Source organism: Peromyscus californicus, unplaced genomic scaffold (genome assembly GCF_007827085.1).
Source record: "Peromyscus californicus insignis strain IS unplaced genomic scaffold, ASM782708v3 Scaffold_8__1_contigs__length_139910024, whole genome shotgun sequence".
In the NCBI taxonomy this organism is placed as follows: Eukaryota; Metazoa; Chordata; class Mammalia; order Rodentia; family Cricetidae; genus Peromyscus; species Peromyscus californicus.
Window position 1 is genome coordinate 133916738 of NW_026294606.1, and position 19647 is coordinate 133936384.

Consider the following 19647-nt stretch of genomic DNA (forward strand, 5'->3'; position numbering starts at 1 on the left):
TTGGATGTATGTCTGTGTGAAGGTGTTGGGTCCCCTGAAACTGGAGTTACAGGCAGTTATGAGCTGCCATGTGGGCACTGGGAATTGAACCCTGGTCCTCTGGAAGAGCAGTCAGTGCTCTTAACTGCTGAGCCATCTCTTCAGTCCCATCTTGTCTGTTTTAACATTTCTATCTTCTTTCTTCTTTGAATCGTCTTTTATGAGTTGTCTCTTTCTATTAGATTGTATTTTTTGTTTGTCATTTCTTCTTTCTCTTTATTAAATTATAAATTATTATAAAATTATAAAATCACAAATAATTATTTGTGTTTTATAAAAAATTATCTTTTTGCTGTTACAACCTCATCTGCTGCTTTGTTGTTGGTCTTTTAATTTTATTTTATTAAAATTATTAATGTTAGTTATGTCTTTTGAAAGAGGATTTTACTATATTGTCCGGGCTGACCTGGAACTTCCTGTAGAGAACAGACTGACCTTGAAGCCATCTTCTTTTTTTAAAATTTTTCTTTATTAAGAAATTTTCTGCTCACTCCTCATGCTATCCACAGACCCCCCTTCCTCCCTCCTCCCACCCCCAGCCCTCTTTCCCAAGCCACCCCGCATCCCCACATCCCCCAAATCCAGGTCTCCCATGGGGAGTCAGCAGAGCCCAGCACACTGAGCCTAGGCAGGTCCAAGCCTCTTCCCACTGCACCAAGGCTGTGCAAGGTGTCACACCATAGGCACCGGATTCCCAGAAGCCTGCCCATGCACCAGGGACAGATCCCGATCCCCCTGCCTGGGTGCCCCCAAACAGTTCGAGCCAAACAACCGTCTTCCGTATCCAGAGGGCCTAGTCCAATCCCATGGGGGCTCCACAGCCACCAGTCCACAGTTCATGGGCTTCCACTCTTGTGGCCGGTCATCTCTGCACGTCCTCCCATCAAGATCTCGACGTCCCCCACCTACTGAATCCCTCCTCTCTCTCATCAATTGGATTCCTGGAACTCAGCCTGGTGCCTGGCCATGTATCTGCCTCCATCTGTCACTGGACAAAGGCTCTATGATGACAGCTAGGTTATTTGCTAGGCTGGTCACCAGAGTAGACCGGTCCAGGCACCCTCTGGACCACTGCCAGCAGACCAAGGTGGAGTCAACCCTGTGGATTCCTGAGAGCCTCCCCAGCACCCTGCCTCTTCCTATTTCCGTGATGACCTCATCTATCACGGTATCTTCCTCTCTGCCCTCCCACTCTGTCTCTGTTCCAGCTTAACCCTCCCATTTCCCTATGTTCTCATCCCCCACTCCTCGCCCTCTGCCACCCCCAACACCCAGTCCACTCATGTAGATCTCATCCACTTCTCCTTCACAGGGTCATCCATGTGTCCCTCTTAGGGTCTTTTCCTGTTAGCTAGCCTCTCTGGAGTTGTGGGTTGCAGTCTGGCCATCCCTTCCCTCCCATTTAGTATCCACTTATGAGTGAGTACATACTATGTATTTTAATATTAATTGTTTTTTTTTCCTGGTTCACCTGTCTGTCTGTTAGTTCCTGGACAGCTACCCCTTTTAGTAGGAGCAAGTGGACATTTTTGGAAAAAGAAGATCTGACCTCTCAGGAAGCTCTGCTATCTGTGATTGTTAACTGTATTCTCAACAATTTCCCCCTCCCTCAGGTTCCATCTCAGCATCCTGCTATTCCCATCTACCTGAGGGCAGATACCAAGGCAGGCTTAAAGAAGGAATCACATTTTAATTCTAATTTTAGAGTGAGAACCAAGAGACACAATCCAGGACTGGGATGGTGTGGAAGTTGGCTCACAACCCAGAAGAACCCTTTCCCCTATACACCTAATCTAGGCTTTTTGGCGAGGGCATTGGATCATCTTTATCACATTGTTGCTGAATTGATTCACTCTTGGGCTGATAGTAGGTACACCCGAGTACCTCTCAACACTGCGTCATTCCAGGATTAGCCTCTGCTCTGCAATTGCAAACCAGGAAAAGAACCAGAGCCAGAGTATACCCTGACTGCGCTGACAGGGAATAAAGTCTTTCTTCTTGGTGATGCAGTACCTTTATGGGTTCACCTGAGGGGGACCATCTGTTTTGGAGGTAACCATTCCAGCCACATCCTTTCAGCTCAAGCACACTAGCAATGGTCCCTGAGCCGAAAGGGTTTCCCTGACTGTCTCAAACACACATATGTATGCTAGGTTGTGTCCTATCAGCTAAATTTCCACACATCAAGCAGACTGAGCAGCAGTTCAAGCACACCATGGACTGCTCAGGACCCTTTGTGCATGCTGGGACATTCCCCTGGAATTTTAACAAATATGATCATGTGTTTATGCAGCATGAATGGTTTCTTTAACTTGGAAATATTTTACAATCAGGAATAATTAAAATTTGATTCTTGGATGCCATGACTTCGTTGGAGTAGTGGGTAAAAGGAGACATTTTAGAGTTTATTTCATGAGTAACTATTGATCTTTCTAACCAGGTGAGCTGTTCTTCATCTTCATAAACTCGCCATAGTTACTGCAGCATAAAATTCAACAAACAACCCTAATCTTTTTTATTATAACTCTGTCACTTCTTACATGCTCCTATGGAGTGAAGTCTAAGGCTATGTGCTAAATTTCTTCTTGCCTTGATGTGGTGCCACCTAAGTTTCCTTTCATTGATTATCTGGAGATCTGCAATAAAATAAATGATAAGATTAACTTTTGCATTGCGCTTGAAAGTTAAAAACAACTTGCTTTGAAAGAGATTTTTGCTTTCCCTGTTTAAAAACACACCTTGAAGATGAAAAGTACTTGAAGTATATGATATTTCAAAGTGAGTCTGTGGTGATTTAGGAACAGTATTTCAGGGTTAGTTTAGCACCAGGTGAAGCATTATTGGTTGTGAGGAACAAGATTGTGTTTAGGGGCTGGGCAGTGGCTCAGCAGCTGAGAACATTGACTGCTCTTGTAGAGGACCTGGGTTTGGTTCCCAGCACCCACATCATGGCTCGTAACTGCATGCTACTCCAGTTCCAGGGGATCTGATACTTTTTTCTGGCCTCGTAGGGCATTAGGCATACACGTGGTGCACATACATACATGTAGACAAAACATACTCATAAACTAAAGCAAAAAATATAAAAAAAGATTATGTTTAGTATCCCACACAAAGTTGACACTTAGTAGAAAGTTTTTATTTGATCAGTACCTTGATTTTTCTTCCTGATTATCTGGGTATTGATATATGTCATCTTCTGTGGCTCTTCTAGTCATTCCTAGAGGAAAAAGAAAACAGATTCAAAGCTTTTCCTGAATAGCTTATCCTTATTGTGAGCTGGTGTTAATCCTATTGAATGAGAGCAAAAACTACCTACCCACATATTTTTGTTGAATTAAGCAAGTTTTATTTTCGGTCAGACAGGGCTATCTTCTGAAGTGGGGTTTGAGAGAATAGCCCTGCCTAGAGGAGAAATGGGTTTTTATAGCCACAAAACCACAAGACTGGGGTAGGGGGTTGTTCTAAGGGTTTTTGGTTATATAGGAACTTGGCAGAACATTTCAAAATTGTTTGGTAGAACGTTTTATCAGGGTGTAAGTCAGGCTATAGGGTATGGAACATGTCAGATTCCAGAAGATGGGTCAAGACCTGGTCAAACCCAAGTTTTACAGAAAACAGGAAGGAACTTATTTTGACCTTGTAAGAAGATGGCTTTTAATCTTAAGATGGAGTTAGACTGGTACATCACTGAAAATGTCTTTTCAGGGACTGCAGTCTTTAGCACATAAATTGTGAAGGTGCATGTATCACTAGGGTAGGTTGGATGGTCCAAAGATGGCCACAACCATACCTCCCATTCCACATTCCTACAGTGTGACCTTTTCAACCCCTCACCAAGAAGCACAGTCTATTTTCTCTTCTCTTGAACTAGTTTTTAGGCTTTAAAAATCAACAGTCACACTGGAAGTGACCATGTGCATGACTTCCAAGACTAGCTCAGAACTCAGAAGTGACCATGTGCATGACTTCCAAGGCTGGCTCAGAAGAGGTCTGCAGCTTCCCTGCTGGCCCCAAGGCTGCAGTGTGTGAGCCAGCCTGTCTTTGACCTTTCAAATTACCCTGTTTGTCATCTGAATAGACTTAAGTCACCCAAATGTATCTATCCAAGCCCTGCCTGAAATTTTCACTTGCAGAATTCTGTGATATGATAAAATAACACTGGGTAGGCACTGTTGCTGGTAAGTTGGTGTGTTAGATGATACTCAGAAACAGTGTTAATTTAAATAGAGTATAAATTATCAAAATGTTGAAGTCAAACGTGGCAAGTCTGTGTATCAGTCTGTCTATGCCAATCTCTCCCTACCTTTCATATTTTCTCTTTTGTTTTTGACTTTAGTCCATCCTTGCCAGTGACAGTTTTCAGGTGGCCTCATTTCCTATAGCCTATATTTGAATATGGGAAATGAAAAATTTTGTATACTATTAGTGCCACACTCTATAACCTTGTTTCCTGAAATGCCCTTGGTGATTTTGTTTTGAGAGTCCAGAAGCCCTTTTGGTCCCTTTTCTTGCTACTGGCTCTGGAGATGGAGACAGATCTACATAGACTAACATTCCCTTGGCTCATTTGTCCTTTCTCTTTCCCTTCTCGACACTTGTTGTTAGATTATATAACCAACCATTCATGCTCAGTGTTCTCTAGCTATAAGTGGGCTGGTTTGGTCTCAATATGTTTGTGAATTTTTCCACTTTGGGTGGGAATTTCTCACACTCCTGATCTCCTAGCTCTTCTCCTTTACTCCTGACTCAGCCGCCATTTTCCTTGGTCATATGTAGAATTGACCATTATCAGTCAACGCAAGCCCTTCCCGGTCTCAATTTCCTGCATCAACGACTTAGCTGCCATCTTTCTTTCTCTGATACCCTAACTCTGGTAATCCCTCTGCTCCACCTGTAGCTCCACCCCTTGTCATGGTTCCTTGACATCTACCATCTTCTTTCCTTTCCTCCTACAATTTAAACTTGGAGGCCACCCCCTTGATCTCTTTAACCCTTTCTTGATGTGTTGTGTCATACCTGACAAGTCTTCATCCCTAGTCAAATCAAGTTCCTGTCTGCTCCATTCCACTGCTCTATAGATCCACTCAGCTGGAGAGAACATCCAGCCAGACAGAGAAATCTCACGGTAAGTTTCTGGGCACAAACAGTAGAAGTACTGTTCACACTTTCAACAGCCTTAGTTTGTTTAGTCTTTGTCTCCATTCGATGGCTTTTTAGCTGCTGAAGTTTCTCAGTCTGTCCAGTGACTTATTTTCCAGTTTCATATTGGAAATGAATAGCACCAGGGAGGACACTCTACAGGTTCCGTTGAAGAGTGACACCCAGACCTGCATGTGCTCTGTGCTGTTTCCCTCCTGCACAGGGGAGCAGCTGCTTGCACTCCCACTCAGGTTCTAGTCTTTGCTTCCTTCCCCACAGCTCTCCACTGCTTGTGTGCACAGAGCACAGCTCCTGCAATCGCCCTGCTTCTCACTTAGCAGCCTGTTTTGTACAGGATCCAATACCTGCTTAGCAGCAGCTTTTAGGGTTACTTTGGCTGACAATTTAACAAAGGACACAGTTTGCCACAGTGAGTAAAGGCAGAGAAGGGAAGTGACTGTAGTCAGGAAGCAGAGTAGACAGGAAGTGGGGCTGGCCTATAACACCTTAAGGCCCGCCCTTAGTGACTTATTTCCCCCAGCAAGGCTCCTCCTCCTAAAGATTCCATAACCTTCCTAAGCAGCACAACTAAGCCATGAGAGTAAGTACACAAACTTAATACTCGGACAACAATACTTTGCTTTCTAGTAGATCTTTTCTGTCTGTGTATCTAATATTCAACAGAGTTTAAGTCTCTAGGTTACTAGGAACAGATATGCACAGAGTTATATGCACTGCGCACGGGTCTCGTGTTAGATATTAGGCGTTTACTTCTCTTTGCATTTCTACCTTTCCTCGGTCTTATTTGTTATTCATTCATTTATTTATCCATTATTTACTTATTTATTTATTTAAATGATGTAGCTTTAGCTGTCCTAGAACTTGCCTTGAACCCACAGTGATCCACTTGTCTCTGCCTCCCAAGTGCTGGGATTGAAGATGTGTCCCACCACACTCAGCCCATCTTTTCCTCAGTCTGGAATGTAAAGTACTTACTCTATCATTCAGACTGTATCTTGCAAGGACTGACAAGACTTTGATACAATAGTTCTCAGCTGGAGGAGGGGTGACTTTGTCCCTCTATAGGACATTTGGAAATTTCTGGAGATGTTTTCCTTGTTATAACTAATGGGAGGAAGTGTTACTGGAATTTAGCAAGAAGAGGACCTGGTGTGTGTTCTTCAGCATCCAGTAACACACATGACAGGCAAGTGCTATCTCTTTCCCTAGAGACAATCCTTTCAGTAGTATAAAGTTGAGAAACCCTGCCCCAGAAGGGGGTGGGGCACATAAAGCAAAAGATAGAAAATCATCACCTCCGAGTGCACATGTGGCTTTGTCATATGTAAGGAATGCTGTATAGAACGCTCACTGCAAGACTGAGGGAGACATGTATGTTCTTACGCCACTACACTTTGAGGCTTTCTGTAGTGGAAGCATAGCCTTTCTCATACACAATATGTCCCTCTATTCTCTTTGAGACAGTGTCTCACTGTGTACCCCTGGCTGCACCCTTTGAACTCTCATGTATTCTAAGCTGGCCTTGAACTCAGAGATCTGTCTGCCTCTGTCTCCTAAGGGCTGGGATTAAAGGTGTGTGCCACTATGCCTGACTGCCTTCTTTTAGATAAGAGCCCCCTATGACTTTTTAGTTGGATGTTTTCATTGAATATATGGAAACATCCTAGTATCCTTAGACAGGATTTCAAGCAAAGTGAGCACCACAGGACTGAGGACTCTTATCCCCGTCACTGCCAAAGCACTCATTTTCAATCCTAATCTAGGACTAGTCTCAAATTTGCTTTGTAGCCAAGGGTGGCCTTAATTTCTGATTTCCTGCCTCGACCTCCCAAGTGCTGGGAGTACAGGCATGGACCACCACAATGGATGGGTTTATGTGGTGCTGCGGATTGAGCCCGGGCTTTGTGTATTCCAGGCAAGCACTCTGCCAACTGAGCTTCATCTCCCGCTCCTGTTCTCTCTAGTGTCTTAGGTTAGCACTCCCTTTAGTGTGGTGAATGATATAGCGAGGTAGACTGCAGACGTCTTCCGTGGAGTTGTCAGGTTTGGTTTCAGTCATTTGGTACCTACTTCTCAGATGCTGAAGGAAGATGATGTTTACTCTAGGATATTGTCGGTGAAGATTCTCGGAGAATAGCTACATATGTTGCTAATATTCTACTCCACTGGGCTACAACTACTAGTGGAACACAAAGACATTTCGTGCTGTCTGTGCAGGAAGTCTTGGCGATGGCTGATTCACATATGGGAATACTTCCATTTCCCTTTCAAGGGTTCTGGCCCTCTGATCCTTGGAGCACGGTGAGCCCACAGGACTGGCAACTCCACCATTGCTGGAGCACTCGTTTTTTGGTCCTGGTCTAGGTTTTGAACTATGGGTCTGACTTAGGGTGTGACTTGACATGTTCAATCTGCAGGGCTTCAAAGCTGGAAGACTGAGCCAATAGTGTACAAGAGCCCATGGAAAGCAATAGGAAGCTCAAGTGTGACATGTGTTCATGTCCTCTTCCATGTCTGCAGAAATGAGTGTTTCTCTTTTGCTCACAGTGAAGACATCCTTAAATGGTGGATTCTCTCAAGTGAGTAGTGGGAAGATGTGATTTATACCATCTTCTGGTCTATCCTGTGACAGAACAAGCCACAAAGTGTTGAATGGCAGTCACCTTACAGCCTCATCCCTTTGTTTGAAAGCATAAAGTACAGTGTTGGGTATAAAAGGGATCTTGAAGATCTGACCTGTAGATAAGTTTGGGTTGAAATGGAACAGATACTTTCTGGCAGTTTGGTGACTAGATAGGTGAATGAATTTTTAAAATTTTGTCATGCAAAACATTTTTAGTGGCTGTAGCTTAGAAAAGGGTAAATCATAACTCATACGTAAAGGTTGTGCCAGGGTTTATAGACTAGACCCCGGGTAATGGATTCAAGCTTTCCACAACAGATCAAAAGTATTGTTGTGTGCTCACATGAATAGACAGTGGTCATTACCTTACATTTAAAATGCACTCTAAGCGACAAATCCAGAGAGCAGGCTGTGAAGGCTGCATTGTATTAGTGTGCTCTGCAGAGAATTTCTTCATGCGGGTTTTGCCTGGCTGAAATACATGCTGCAGTTCAAAGCTAAAGGGATTCCTTTTGAATAGTCGTTGCAGAGGTTGATTACATCCGTCTGTCATATTTAGCCGGACCCTGCGGCTGTTATTCCATTAGCTGTGCTGGCCCTGCCATTGTCAAAAAGTTGATCACCTAATGTTAACAGACCACACTTTCTGTTGACCTTATCAAAATGCTTCAAAAGGCTTTGTTAAAAAAAATAAAACTTCGATTATGCGTTATGAAGTTGATTAAGGACAGACACCATGTATAAAATGGCCCTATTTTCTGGAGGGCCTTAGAATTCTGTCATTGTTGAAGATGAGACTTTTTTCTTTTGTCTTTCAACACATTTTATTTGAAGCCACATATTTAACCTCAGGAGAAATGGTACCCCGTTTTCACTGACAGTAATGTCTTGAATGGATTTCTCAGAAAAGGGGTCCTTTTCTTTCCAAGCATACACTGAAATCACACACAGTTAACACAGTGAAGAAAACCTAGCACATCAGTGACAACAGCACATCTCTAATGCTCTGACTCCAACACGGTTTTGCAACATGGTTTTCATGGAGAACGGACTTGCTTTGTTGAGAAATATATGTAGAAAATGAAAATTTGCCACTCACACTTGGTAACTAGAAAATCTTTTCCAGTAAATGTATAGATATTGAGAAGTGGGGTTCTATTACTTAAAATAACATATGAACAGTTTTCACTAGGATCATGTTATAAAAGCTCTCCCCTAGGAACAAAGATGGCTGGGAAACCACCCCCTGAACAGCAATTAAATGCCTTTAATCATGGTCTCAAAAATGATGTTGGCTTGGCACACTTGAAGGTGCTCTCCAGCCTGGTCTCCCTTAACTGATGGTGTGTGACATGGCTGGTCAGGGACAGTGCACCTGTAACTAAAGACAGGAGACAGATGTGAAGTGCGTGATGCTCAGCAGAAACTGACCATACTAGCTCTTGGACCTCGGACTTTTTAACTTTTAAATTGTAAGAAGAAATTTATTATATTATGTTATATTATACTATATTTACTATATTATATTATATGCCAATGAGATTCAGGCAATCTGTAACATGGCAGCCCAAATAGACTGAGACAAGGGTACCATAGATGAGAGGGCTGGAGATCTGTAGAAGTAAATTAAACCTCAAGTATTTACACAAGTACAGATTGGGGTCTTTAATCCGGAGCCAGAGGAAGAAACATCATGTGGACACAGAACCGAGTACACCGAGGACACCGTGCCCACAGAAAGCTGGGACTACTATCTGCTATTGACAGTCATATCAGGAAACTTCAAGTTTCACAGGATGTTGGGTCTTGCCTCATTGTGGATAATAGTTACCCCAACACTAGACCTCCCTCTGACCCTATATAACAGATATAAAAGAGATATTTAGACCAAACTGCTTCCAGGTGACTTCCTGCCCATCAGACCAAAGGTCAAAACTATTTATGCGAACAGAAAACGACCCAACACCAAGAAGGGCTCAAGTTTGCGATGTCTGGTTTCCAGGAAAAAGTTTAGACGTACAGATAAAAAGTATAATGAAGAGAAAAATTAATTACTCAAAATGACACGGTCTTTAGGATTAAAATGGTTACTGTAATTGTATTTTAAACATTGAGATTGCTTAAAAATTTTGTACACAGAATGTACAAAAAAGAAAACAGTAGTGAATGTGAAGACAGAATGGTAGAAAGTGCTAAAAGTTAAAACAACAACTTATTTTGTAAGCTGTAGAACAAGTTCAAGCAGCCTAATAGAGTTGTCCAGGGGGTCGTCTGTCTGTCCATCTGTCCAGGGGGATTCATTCTGTCACCTCCAGTGCTCCCCAACACACAGAGAGTGCTGACCCAACATATTAGCATGACTGAAATGGGTGTGTAGCATGTGGGCACAGACACACTGAAAGAAAGGAAGATGCATTTGCCCCAAGCAGGATGGAGTGCAGGAGCCCCAGACTTCAGCCTGTCACTCACAAGACTGCAGAGTAAAACCGGAGAATTCTTTATGTCTCAAGTTTTTCTTTTAATGTTTTTAAGCGATGGTTAACCTTGGCACTGGAAGCAACATAAGGCAGTAAGTAATGTACACACACTGTTGGAATTCTGGAAGGAGATGGATGGATAATTGAAAAATATTTTAAGGAATAATGATTGAAAAATTTTCAAAATAGATGACTTGATAAATACACAGATCTAAGACGGTCACCAGCTGGGCGTGGTAATGCATGCCCTTAAGTCCAGCACTCGGGAGGCAGAGGTAGGCAGATCTCTGTGAGTTTGAGGCCAGCATGATCTACAAGGCAAGTTCTAGGATAGCCAGGGCTGTTACACAGAGAAACCCTGTCTCAAAAAATAAAACAAGTCACCAAAAATAAAAAGAAAAAAAGAAGAAAAGAAAAGCTTTGTCTGTCTTAGAATTTTATCCCTAGTGAAGAAAAAAATCTTTCAGAAAAGACTTTGAGACAGACAACAGCTGAAGCGATTCATCCCCAGCAGAGCTGCTCAACCAGAGACAATAAAGCCTCGAGCAGGAGTGGTGACAGGTGGGAATCTCGATCTGGGCAGAGAACTGAGGAGAAAGTATAAAAAGAGTTAAAATGTATTAAATAGTAACAACAGGGGCCGGGGAAGGGCTCAGTTGGTGCCCGAGGGCCTGAATCTGGATTAGGGCCTGAATTTGGATGCCCAGCACCTATATAAAAAGCTGTGCTTAGCATTGTGTCCCTCTAATCCCAGTGATGGGGAGGCACGGACTGGTGGCACTCCTGGCCAGCCAGCCTTACTCAATGTGTCAGCTCTAGATCAGTGAGAGACAGAGGAGGAGGATAAGGGAAGACAACCTCTGGCATTCATATGCACACACACACACACACACACACCTGAATATACACATGTGCGTACACAAATAAGTATACACACATACCCCACACAACACAGTGTGAGATTCAGAACACGAGAAAAAGCAGAGGAGCAGCAGTGCAGGGGAGGGAGGAAAGAAACACAGGTTTGATGCCCAAGCTGGACTGACTGAAAATATCAAATGTATGTTTGTTGTTACTTTGTTTTTAAACTTTAACTTACATGTTTCAGCTATTTTTGTTAAAAAGAAAAAAAAAAGACCACAAGATTTGCAAATCAACATTCCTCAGATCTGAAAATGAGAAAGTTTGTCTCTAGTTAAAACACTGATTTGAAAATTCATGTGTTTCCTGTATTTCCTAAAAGTTCAAGAATGAGTGAATGAATTCAAAACAGGGACTGTTTTATTTTTATTCCTAAAGATTAATATTCCCTGGACAAACTACATGAAGTCTGATACATTTAGTATGAAATCAAATATTACTAGCTACATTCATGTTTTTTTTTTCTGGTTTCTTTGTGAGATAACAGAGGTTGGAAAATACATAAATCCTGTAGTCGTTCTCTTTCACAAGTAGGCTACTTTAGAATAAAAAATTAGTTAGGAAATTCTTTTTCTACAGCTACTAATTTGAGTTCTGAATGATTAAAAATACATTAGATTTGCACAACCTGATAAGTTTAGAAATATGTGTACATCTGAAACCATTAGCACAATTTATGCATAAACACATCCATCAACTAGATGTTATCTTAAATGAATAACAGAGAGATGTAAAAAAAGCAAAGTTTTTGTAAAAACTGATTATCCCAGTAGCAGCAAGGTTTTCAAAGAAAAGCTACTATGCATACACAATCTCTAGTACAAGTATAACAAGCCAAGGAAATATGGATCTTAGCAGCAGCAAGGTGGTTCTTGGAAACAATTTTTCTACCAAAACCAAGAGTCAAAACCTTATACATTCCTTTTTATATTTTTTTTAAATAAGAATGAATGAGTATATTTAAAGCAATGCCTGTGATAAATTAAATTGTAAAGACAACCCATTGTCCAGGCAATGTATATTATCTGCCATCTAATGTGTGGCCTCCAAACAGGTGACTTCATTTTATCTGGCACTTCTTAGCTGTAGTTTCAGACCTGGGGATGTAGATCAGTCGACAGAGTGCTTGGCTAGCATGCGTGAACCCTGAGTCTCACTTCTACCCCATAGTAACAGCATGAAGGGGCATACCCATAATCTCAGCACTAAGGAGGTGGTATCAAAAGGAACAGAAGTTGAAAATCATCCTTGTTGACCAAGAGTTTAAGGCTAGCCTGGGAGACATAAGAACCCATCACCAAAGTATTTTTTTTTTTAAACAGATGTTTCTCTCACACCCACCAGTCCCCAAATAACCACTCAGAGGCTGAATATGAATTACAAATGTCTGGCCAATAGCTCAGGCTTGTTACTAACTAGCTCTTACATCTTAAATTAACCCATATTCCTTATTAATGCTCTGCCACCGTGGTGGTACCTTTATTAGCATGGCATGTTCATCTCCTGCCCTCTTCTGCATCTGGCTGGCAACCTCTGACTCTACCCTTCTCCTTCCCATCATCCTTAGTTTGGTTACCCTGCCTGTGATTCTTGCCTGGCTACTGGCCAATCAGCATTTTATTAAACCAATTTGAGTGTCAAATCTTTATAATGTACAAGAGGATTATTCCACAGCATTTTTTTTTAGATGTAGCAAATTAGTACAGACTCCTAAGAGAGTCATTGGCTCATCCATGTTTGAGAATCATTATTTTACATATCTTTGCTCTAATTTATGTCCAACCTCTTAATGCTGGGATAGAATAACATGCTTAGGAAAAAGTAGATGTAGGAGTCCCAGGATGCTTTGAGAACATAAGTGAAAATGAAATTTGTTTTCCCCAGGCCAAGGTTGTATCTTGTTCTAGGAATGTGGTTAGCATTTTATTTAAACCTCTCAGTCCCTACAGGGTTTGCTTGTTTGCAGACAAGGAGCAAGGAAGGCCAGTGATGAGACTAACTTGCTCAAGTCTCACCTAGGTGATAAAAGGCTTTTGGAGAGTCAAACCTATGCACACAGCTATTATTCACTTTATACCAATGCATGTCCCCAAGGAAAGTGAGTAGCAGCAGAGCATCTCAGGTGAGTTGGGTTTATCCAGGTTGATTTGTTTGACTTTGTGGCAAGAAGAGCTGCCAACAAGCTTATTCAGTTCTTATTTGTCTGCTAATTGTTTAATTTCTTGTGTTTTAGGAGCTAATATAGCACTTACGGCAACAGCAACAAAAGCCAGATTACTCAAGGCACCTCTTCCAAAATCATCAATCTACGATACTGGCCTTGACGACTGAGCTTGGGGGACACCTAATCCTGGGGTCGCATCATGTGACTTGTTGCCTTTATTTCATCATATTTTAACCCCAGTCCTGATGGCTTCAGCGCCATGAAGTCAGAAAAGGAGGGACTATGGCGGTTTCTTCATGAAGATGGCAGTTTATCTATGTTTTCACTGGGGCTCCACTGCAGACATGGAATTTCTCTAAAAATGCAAATCACTTGGTGTCACACAAGTGAGACTTGCCAGCTGAAGTGCTGTCCCAGAGCTAATGTCTTTATGCTCTGTGATTGAATAAATCGATCCATCCACTTATTACAACATCTTCACCTAAACTTTTAGTTTTAAGCCCTAGATGAATGTGTCTAGAGGTAGTGGGGGACTTTTCCCTAACACTCAGAAAATGGATTACACTTGTTAATTTGGCTTTGAATCCTAGCTATGTCAAAATAAATACCATAAACAAGTGTTGAAGAAATCAATCTAGACCTGTTCAATATCAGAATGACCAGAAAAGGATTTAGTAAGACTCTCAGATGTAAAGACTAATGTACACACTAAGCCCTTATGTAATAAGACTTTTTGACATGCTCAGTATAAAGCCGAAGGAAATGATTTCTGAAGGCAGAAATGGTGCACTTTCGTTGCATTAAAGAAAAATCCCTAGAAGGCCCACCTACACAAGGCATCAATGTGAACATGCATCTGTGAAAAGATCTTGTTTTTCATTCCAACATTCTTCTTAATTCATGGACATCATATCACTGAGTTTTCTTATATTACACAAAGCAGCAATTACACACAACAACTGTAGGGTTAGTTCTTAAATATAGATGAAACAACACTCTCAAAGCCAGGACACCACGAGGCAGAGCGATTCTCCATTCTTTTTCAGAGAAGGTGAAGTTAAGGAGAAATTAAAATCATGTACAAAAACTTCCAAAATTCCATTGCTGCAATTCTAGACTTGGAGCCAGAGCAGTAAAAGCTAACCATCTTTTGCCTGAGATTTTTTTTTTTTTTAAATCTCACTTGTACCATAATGAATAAGACAAGGGCTTTCACACTGCAGCACTCTGAAAGACAGAGTCTCAACACTTTCCAGCTGTGATGTGGTTATGTTGACTAGATTGTCCCATAGACGGTCACTAGATGGTCACAATGGTAATCTCCGTTCATCCCTCATCCAGCACCCATGGGGACAAAACATATTTGTGGCGCAGGTGCCAGGGGACAGTTGATAGCACAACTCTAATTAGATGGATATGGGGCGTGACTGGAAACTGGGAGTCAGCTACTGTCCTAGCACAGCTCTTCAGACCAGGGCATAGTCTTCAGGAAAGAAATGAAATTTATATGTTATGTATTTTAACTTACTAAAATCATTTAATCCAATAGGAGACCCAGATTTCTAAGACAAATATTGACTTTCGCAGAGTACATACAAGTACACTACAATCTCATCTCAGGAACAGCCTGCTGGGTTTTTCACTGGGATCCAAATTCTTTGATAGCATGATCGGTGGGTAAAAAGTTTGAAAATCAGAAAATTATTGGTTAGAACACCCAACATGCAACATACATGTGCTTATGATTTTATTGATGGATAGATAAGTTGTTGTCATTTTAGAAAAGATTTTGCATAATCTTTAATTCTGAATATGTGTGCATATCTGTGCATGGGCATGTGCACATGAGTACAGTTCCTGCAGAGGCCATCAGTACTGGGTCCCCAGAGAGGGGGAGTTACAGGTGAATGCAAGCCACTCCACATGGGTGCTATAACCTACACTCAGGTACTTGGGAGCAGGGCAGGCTCTTAATCACCGAACACAGCCCCACTAGCGGTCATTAACAAGAGTTCAGATTGTAGAGGTTTCTGTTTTGAAACTTATATATTGACCTCTCTACCTGTAGAACCTTGCACAAAGTCCTCAACTTTTTTTTTTTTTTTTTTATGACAGAGTCTGTCTGCGTAGCCCTGGCTGCTCTGGAACTTGCTATGTATACCAGGCTGGCCTCAAATCCACAGTATATACTTAATTTAAAAAATGAATATGGTTTGTAGTTTATCATTTTGCTTTAAAATGCATTAAAATATTGAATAGCACATATAAAATGGTCACTAAATGTCTGTTGAAAGACAGAATAAATATGTCTCTTCTTAAAATGAGAGTATAAAGTTGTATGATTAAAAACAAAGCTTTTAACATTTTGCTTGAGGCAGGTTCTATATACAGTCTAAGAAGTGCGTAAGAAGTAGATTTAGTTGTATGTTTCTTCTTGTTTTGTTACAGACTTTCACTGTGTACTCAGGCTGACCTCAACTTCCCGACCCTTCTGCTGTGGCCTTCTGAACGTCGGAATTACAGCACAGCCATCCCACTCGGCAGGAGTAGCTTTGGAGAACCTGTTTGTTTGTTTTTGGTGAAGACCTCATTGGCTCATCTTACAGGGAGAGTAAGAAAATATCCAGTCTCAACTTCTGAAGTGCTTCAGAGAAGAAATGTTTTAATGTTCAACTTCTTCAAATAACTTAAAACAAGTAAAAAAAAAAAAAAAAAAGCCTGTTTCTTTTTGCCTCCTGTCTTACTGAAAGAAGGTTTCAACTACACAAATATCTCCATTCTCAGGAGGTAGCGAGGCACCTTCTCTACCCTACCTACAGGACTGCAGTGTTTGTGGTGTGGGAGGGCGGAGGAACGGACACCAGGAGCTGGGAGATCGTAACAACCTTCCTACAAGCATGGCTGGCCTTCTTTGGTTGACCTTTTTAGGTTTTGTTACATCATGGTTCAGAAAGAAAAGCATCGTATCTTAAAACCAAAAGTACTTTATGTAGAAAGATATTATATAAATTAAGGTTTTACGCATGGGATGGAATTACCAATTATATAACTTGCTGCATTCAATGGTGCCAGCTGAGGGAAAGATGGCTTTAGGGATAATCATGTCAATCAATTAAGTTGGAGAAAAATTTGGATTATTTTATCCTCAAGAATTCAGTTTTCTTTGTATTTTTATCCTTCCCCCATCTTTCAGTAAGATGATAACCGATATAATTTTTATCATTGTCCAATCTAAAAAAGTAGCAATTAAAAACCCAAACACCTCTGGCAGAGGACCTGGGTTCAGTTCCCAGCACCCACACAGTAGCTCACTCTAGTCCCAGGGAATTCACTGGCCTCTTCTGCCCTCCACCGGACCCTCCATGCATGTGGTGCACAAAACCACGTTCAGAGACACATTTATACACACAAATCAATAAAATAAATTTTAATCCCTGATTACAAACACATATACTACATGTGGTTTAAATTCTGGTTATTTTGTCCCCAAATTTAGGGCATTTCATCACACATACTAGGGAAGAAAGTAAATCGAATGTTATCTTGAATGGAATCTCTTTTATTTTTCACATCTAAATATCTTTTAAAAAATTTCCCTTACACAGTCTCTGTTCAGTAGTATTTCTTACTCAGGTTGTCCTGTTCTTTTCAAAAAATATTTATTATATTTAGTATTTTTCTATTTACATTTTTATATTTAAATGCCATTATAAGATTATTCCCTTCTCTTTGGTATTTGCTATCTTGCTCAGGCTTGGGTGGTATTTTTCACTAAGACAGCTCACAAATTTATTTGGAATAATGTTAAGTGCCTATTGCTTTCTCCATACCACTGGGGACTCCGTGGGACCACTTTTGCCAAACTATATGTCATATAAACATATAAAGGGCTTTGAACTCTGGAAAGAAAATGATTAGAATCGTCCCTATGTATTGAAATTATAGAAAAATTTTACTAGACCTTTTATAAAAGAGTAAACAATGGGTCCCTAGAAATCAGTAATTATCCCTCATACATCATATTCCTTACTGTAGGGTTAATTATTGCTTGTGTAGAGGAGTGACACGTATGGTACAATTTTTTTAAAGGATGGCTATTGAAAAATCTGAACTCCTCCATCCTCAGCTTCTTATTTCTTCTCCCCTGGAGGCAACCACTGCTGCTGTTTGTTGGGCATTCTTCCCTGAAACATTCTATGCATTTTTAAAAGGATAAAGAATCCATATTCACATACAAATACAGTACATATTTATGTTTTATATTTGCCCAAATGTCAGTATACTATATTCATATTTCTGTACAGAAGTAGTATATATTGGGCACTATGCTCTTTCTTCTTAAATACACCAATTTTCTTTAGAGCTATTTTAGGCTCACAACAAAACTGAGCAGAAAGAATCCCTTGTCCCAATGTCCTAGCATATACAGCCTCTGCCATTGCCTCTACCCAGAGTAGTTCATTGTTCCAACTCATGGACCCACACTGGCGTGTTCTCATCCTAAATCCACAGTATAGAGGTCACTTCTGGTTGTTCCCATGATTTCACATTCAAGAATAAATCTGTTATAATTATCAGTGTGTAGGCATGTAGGTGGACATATGTTTGCACCAGGTGTCCATCACCATGCCTAGAAGATCAGAGGAATTTTACCTAAAGAAAGAAGTATGGTATCTGTGTGGTAATTTATTTAATGTGAATATTGCCTGGTGGTGCTGCCCATGCTCTGTGGGGTCTGCGTATTTGCTATAGGCCATAGCCTTTGCAAATTTTACTAAATGTAATATTTCTTCAGATACCTGCTTTTAAATTATAGACATTTTTATAAACAGTATGTGAAGAATATGAAAACTGTTAGAAATATTTTAAGAATAACATGATTTGTAGAATTCTTGTGATTTTTCTAGGAATTCTATTTCTCATTCACAAGAACTTAAAGATTAATTTCCTGGGAATTTGGACAAAGAGAAATGTTGATATCAGAGAACTGAAGGGAACTGGAAAGGAGACAGGATCAACTGAGAAGGGTTTGGCAGGAGCCCGGCCCCTGAGCAGAGGGACCAGAGGTGAAGAATGTCCGAGATAGAGTTTGGGGCGCTGTGCATTTGTAGGGACTGGGAAGGCCTAGGATTAACTAGGGGGAAAGTGAAGTGAGTGTGATGGCAGACGAGCCCACTGGAGGAGTAGACACAATTGGAGTGATGGAAGAAAATGTGAAGAATAACCAGGGGACACCGACATTGTCCAAATTTATCAGGCTTACTGATGGAGTGGCCGTGAACCCGGAGCTAAAAGCTTCAAGGGATGAGGAGGAGATACAGCGAGGTAGAGAGGTACAATCAGAAAAGGCAGGACTATACAAGATTTATTTGAGTTACAGATCTCAAAGGTCTTAGATAGCCAGAAGTGGCAATAAGGTCAGGGTTGTGTCCCACATAGAGAAAATGCTTCTGTGAGAACTACCGAGAAACAATAACTCTGGGAGCCAGCCAGGTTCCAGCTCACACAGGAAAGGGAATGTTGGGAGTAGGGAGGATGTCCCTTGGTCTGGCCATGAGTTCCTGAAAGCTCACTGGAAGGGTCGCTGTGGGCAGAGAGTTAGGAGAAAAGATGAGAAGAAAGGACACACAGACAAAGTTATGGTCAGGAGAGCACAGGGAGACTAGGGTTTGCTGTCGATGTCACACAGGCAGTGAGGGTATGCACGGCAGTGAACCTAAATCTGAACATTCTACTTTAGTATGGGTTTGATTGGCTAGGGAATTTAGCAATGCATTTTGATTAATACTCGAATATTTTGATGAAATGTGTTTTAAATACTTCTGTAAATATGACATACAGGAGCTTTATAGTTGGTTATTTTTTACTCTTTGGTCTTTGAGGGCCAACTACCCAGATCCCAAATAAATACACGGAGTCTTATTCTTACTTATGAATGCCTGGCCAGCTTTTTTTTTTTTTAACTTAAATTATACCAACTATCTTTTACTTCTCTCTATTTTATATTTATTTCTTTACTTCTTATTCTGTGGCTGGCTGTGTGGCTGTGTGGCTGTGTGGCTGTGTGGCTGTGTGGCTGGTCCCTGACATCCTCCTTTCCTTCTCCTTCTCTTGCTCCTCCATCTCTCTTCACAGATTTGTCCTCCTATTTATTCTCTCTGCCTGCCAACCCTGTCTATCCTTTCTCCTGCCTTGCTATTGATCGTTCAGTTCTTTTTTTTTTTTTTTTTTTTTTGGTTTTTTTGAGACAGGGTTTCTCG

General features: G+C 41.0%; 1 protein-coding gene across 2 annotated transcripts in view; it reads right to left on the bottom strand.

Moving 5' to 3' along the window:
• Nucleotides 1-2525: 2525 nt before the first annotated feature.
• Ttc29 (tetratricopeptide repeat domain 29) overlaps nt 2526-19647 on the bottom strand; it is a 201434-nt gene continuing 184312 nt past the window's right edge. For both annotated transcript variants that reach the window (XM_052728777.1, XM_052728779.1), the window contains 2 exons: nt 3193-3259; nt 2526-2675 (listed from right to left, as the gene is read on the bottom strand). In XM_052728777.1, coding sequence (XP_052584737.1) covers nt 2657-2675; nt 3193-3259 — 86 coding nt within the window. In that variant the 3' untranslated portion in view covers nt 2526-2656. The remainder of the gene's footprint in view (nt 2676-3192; nt 3260-19647) is intronic.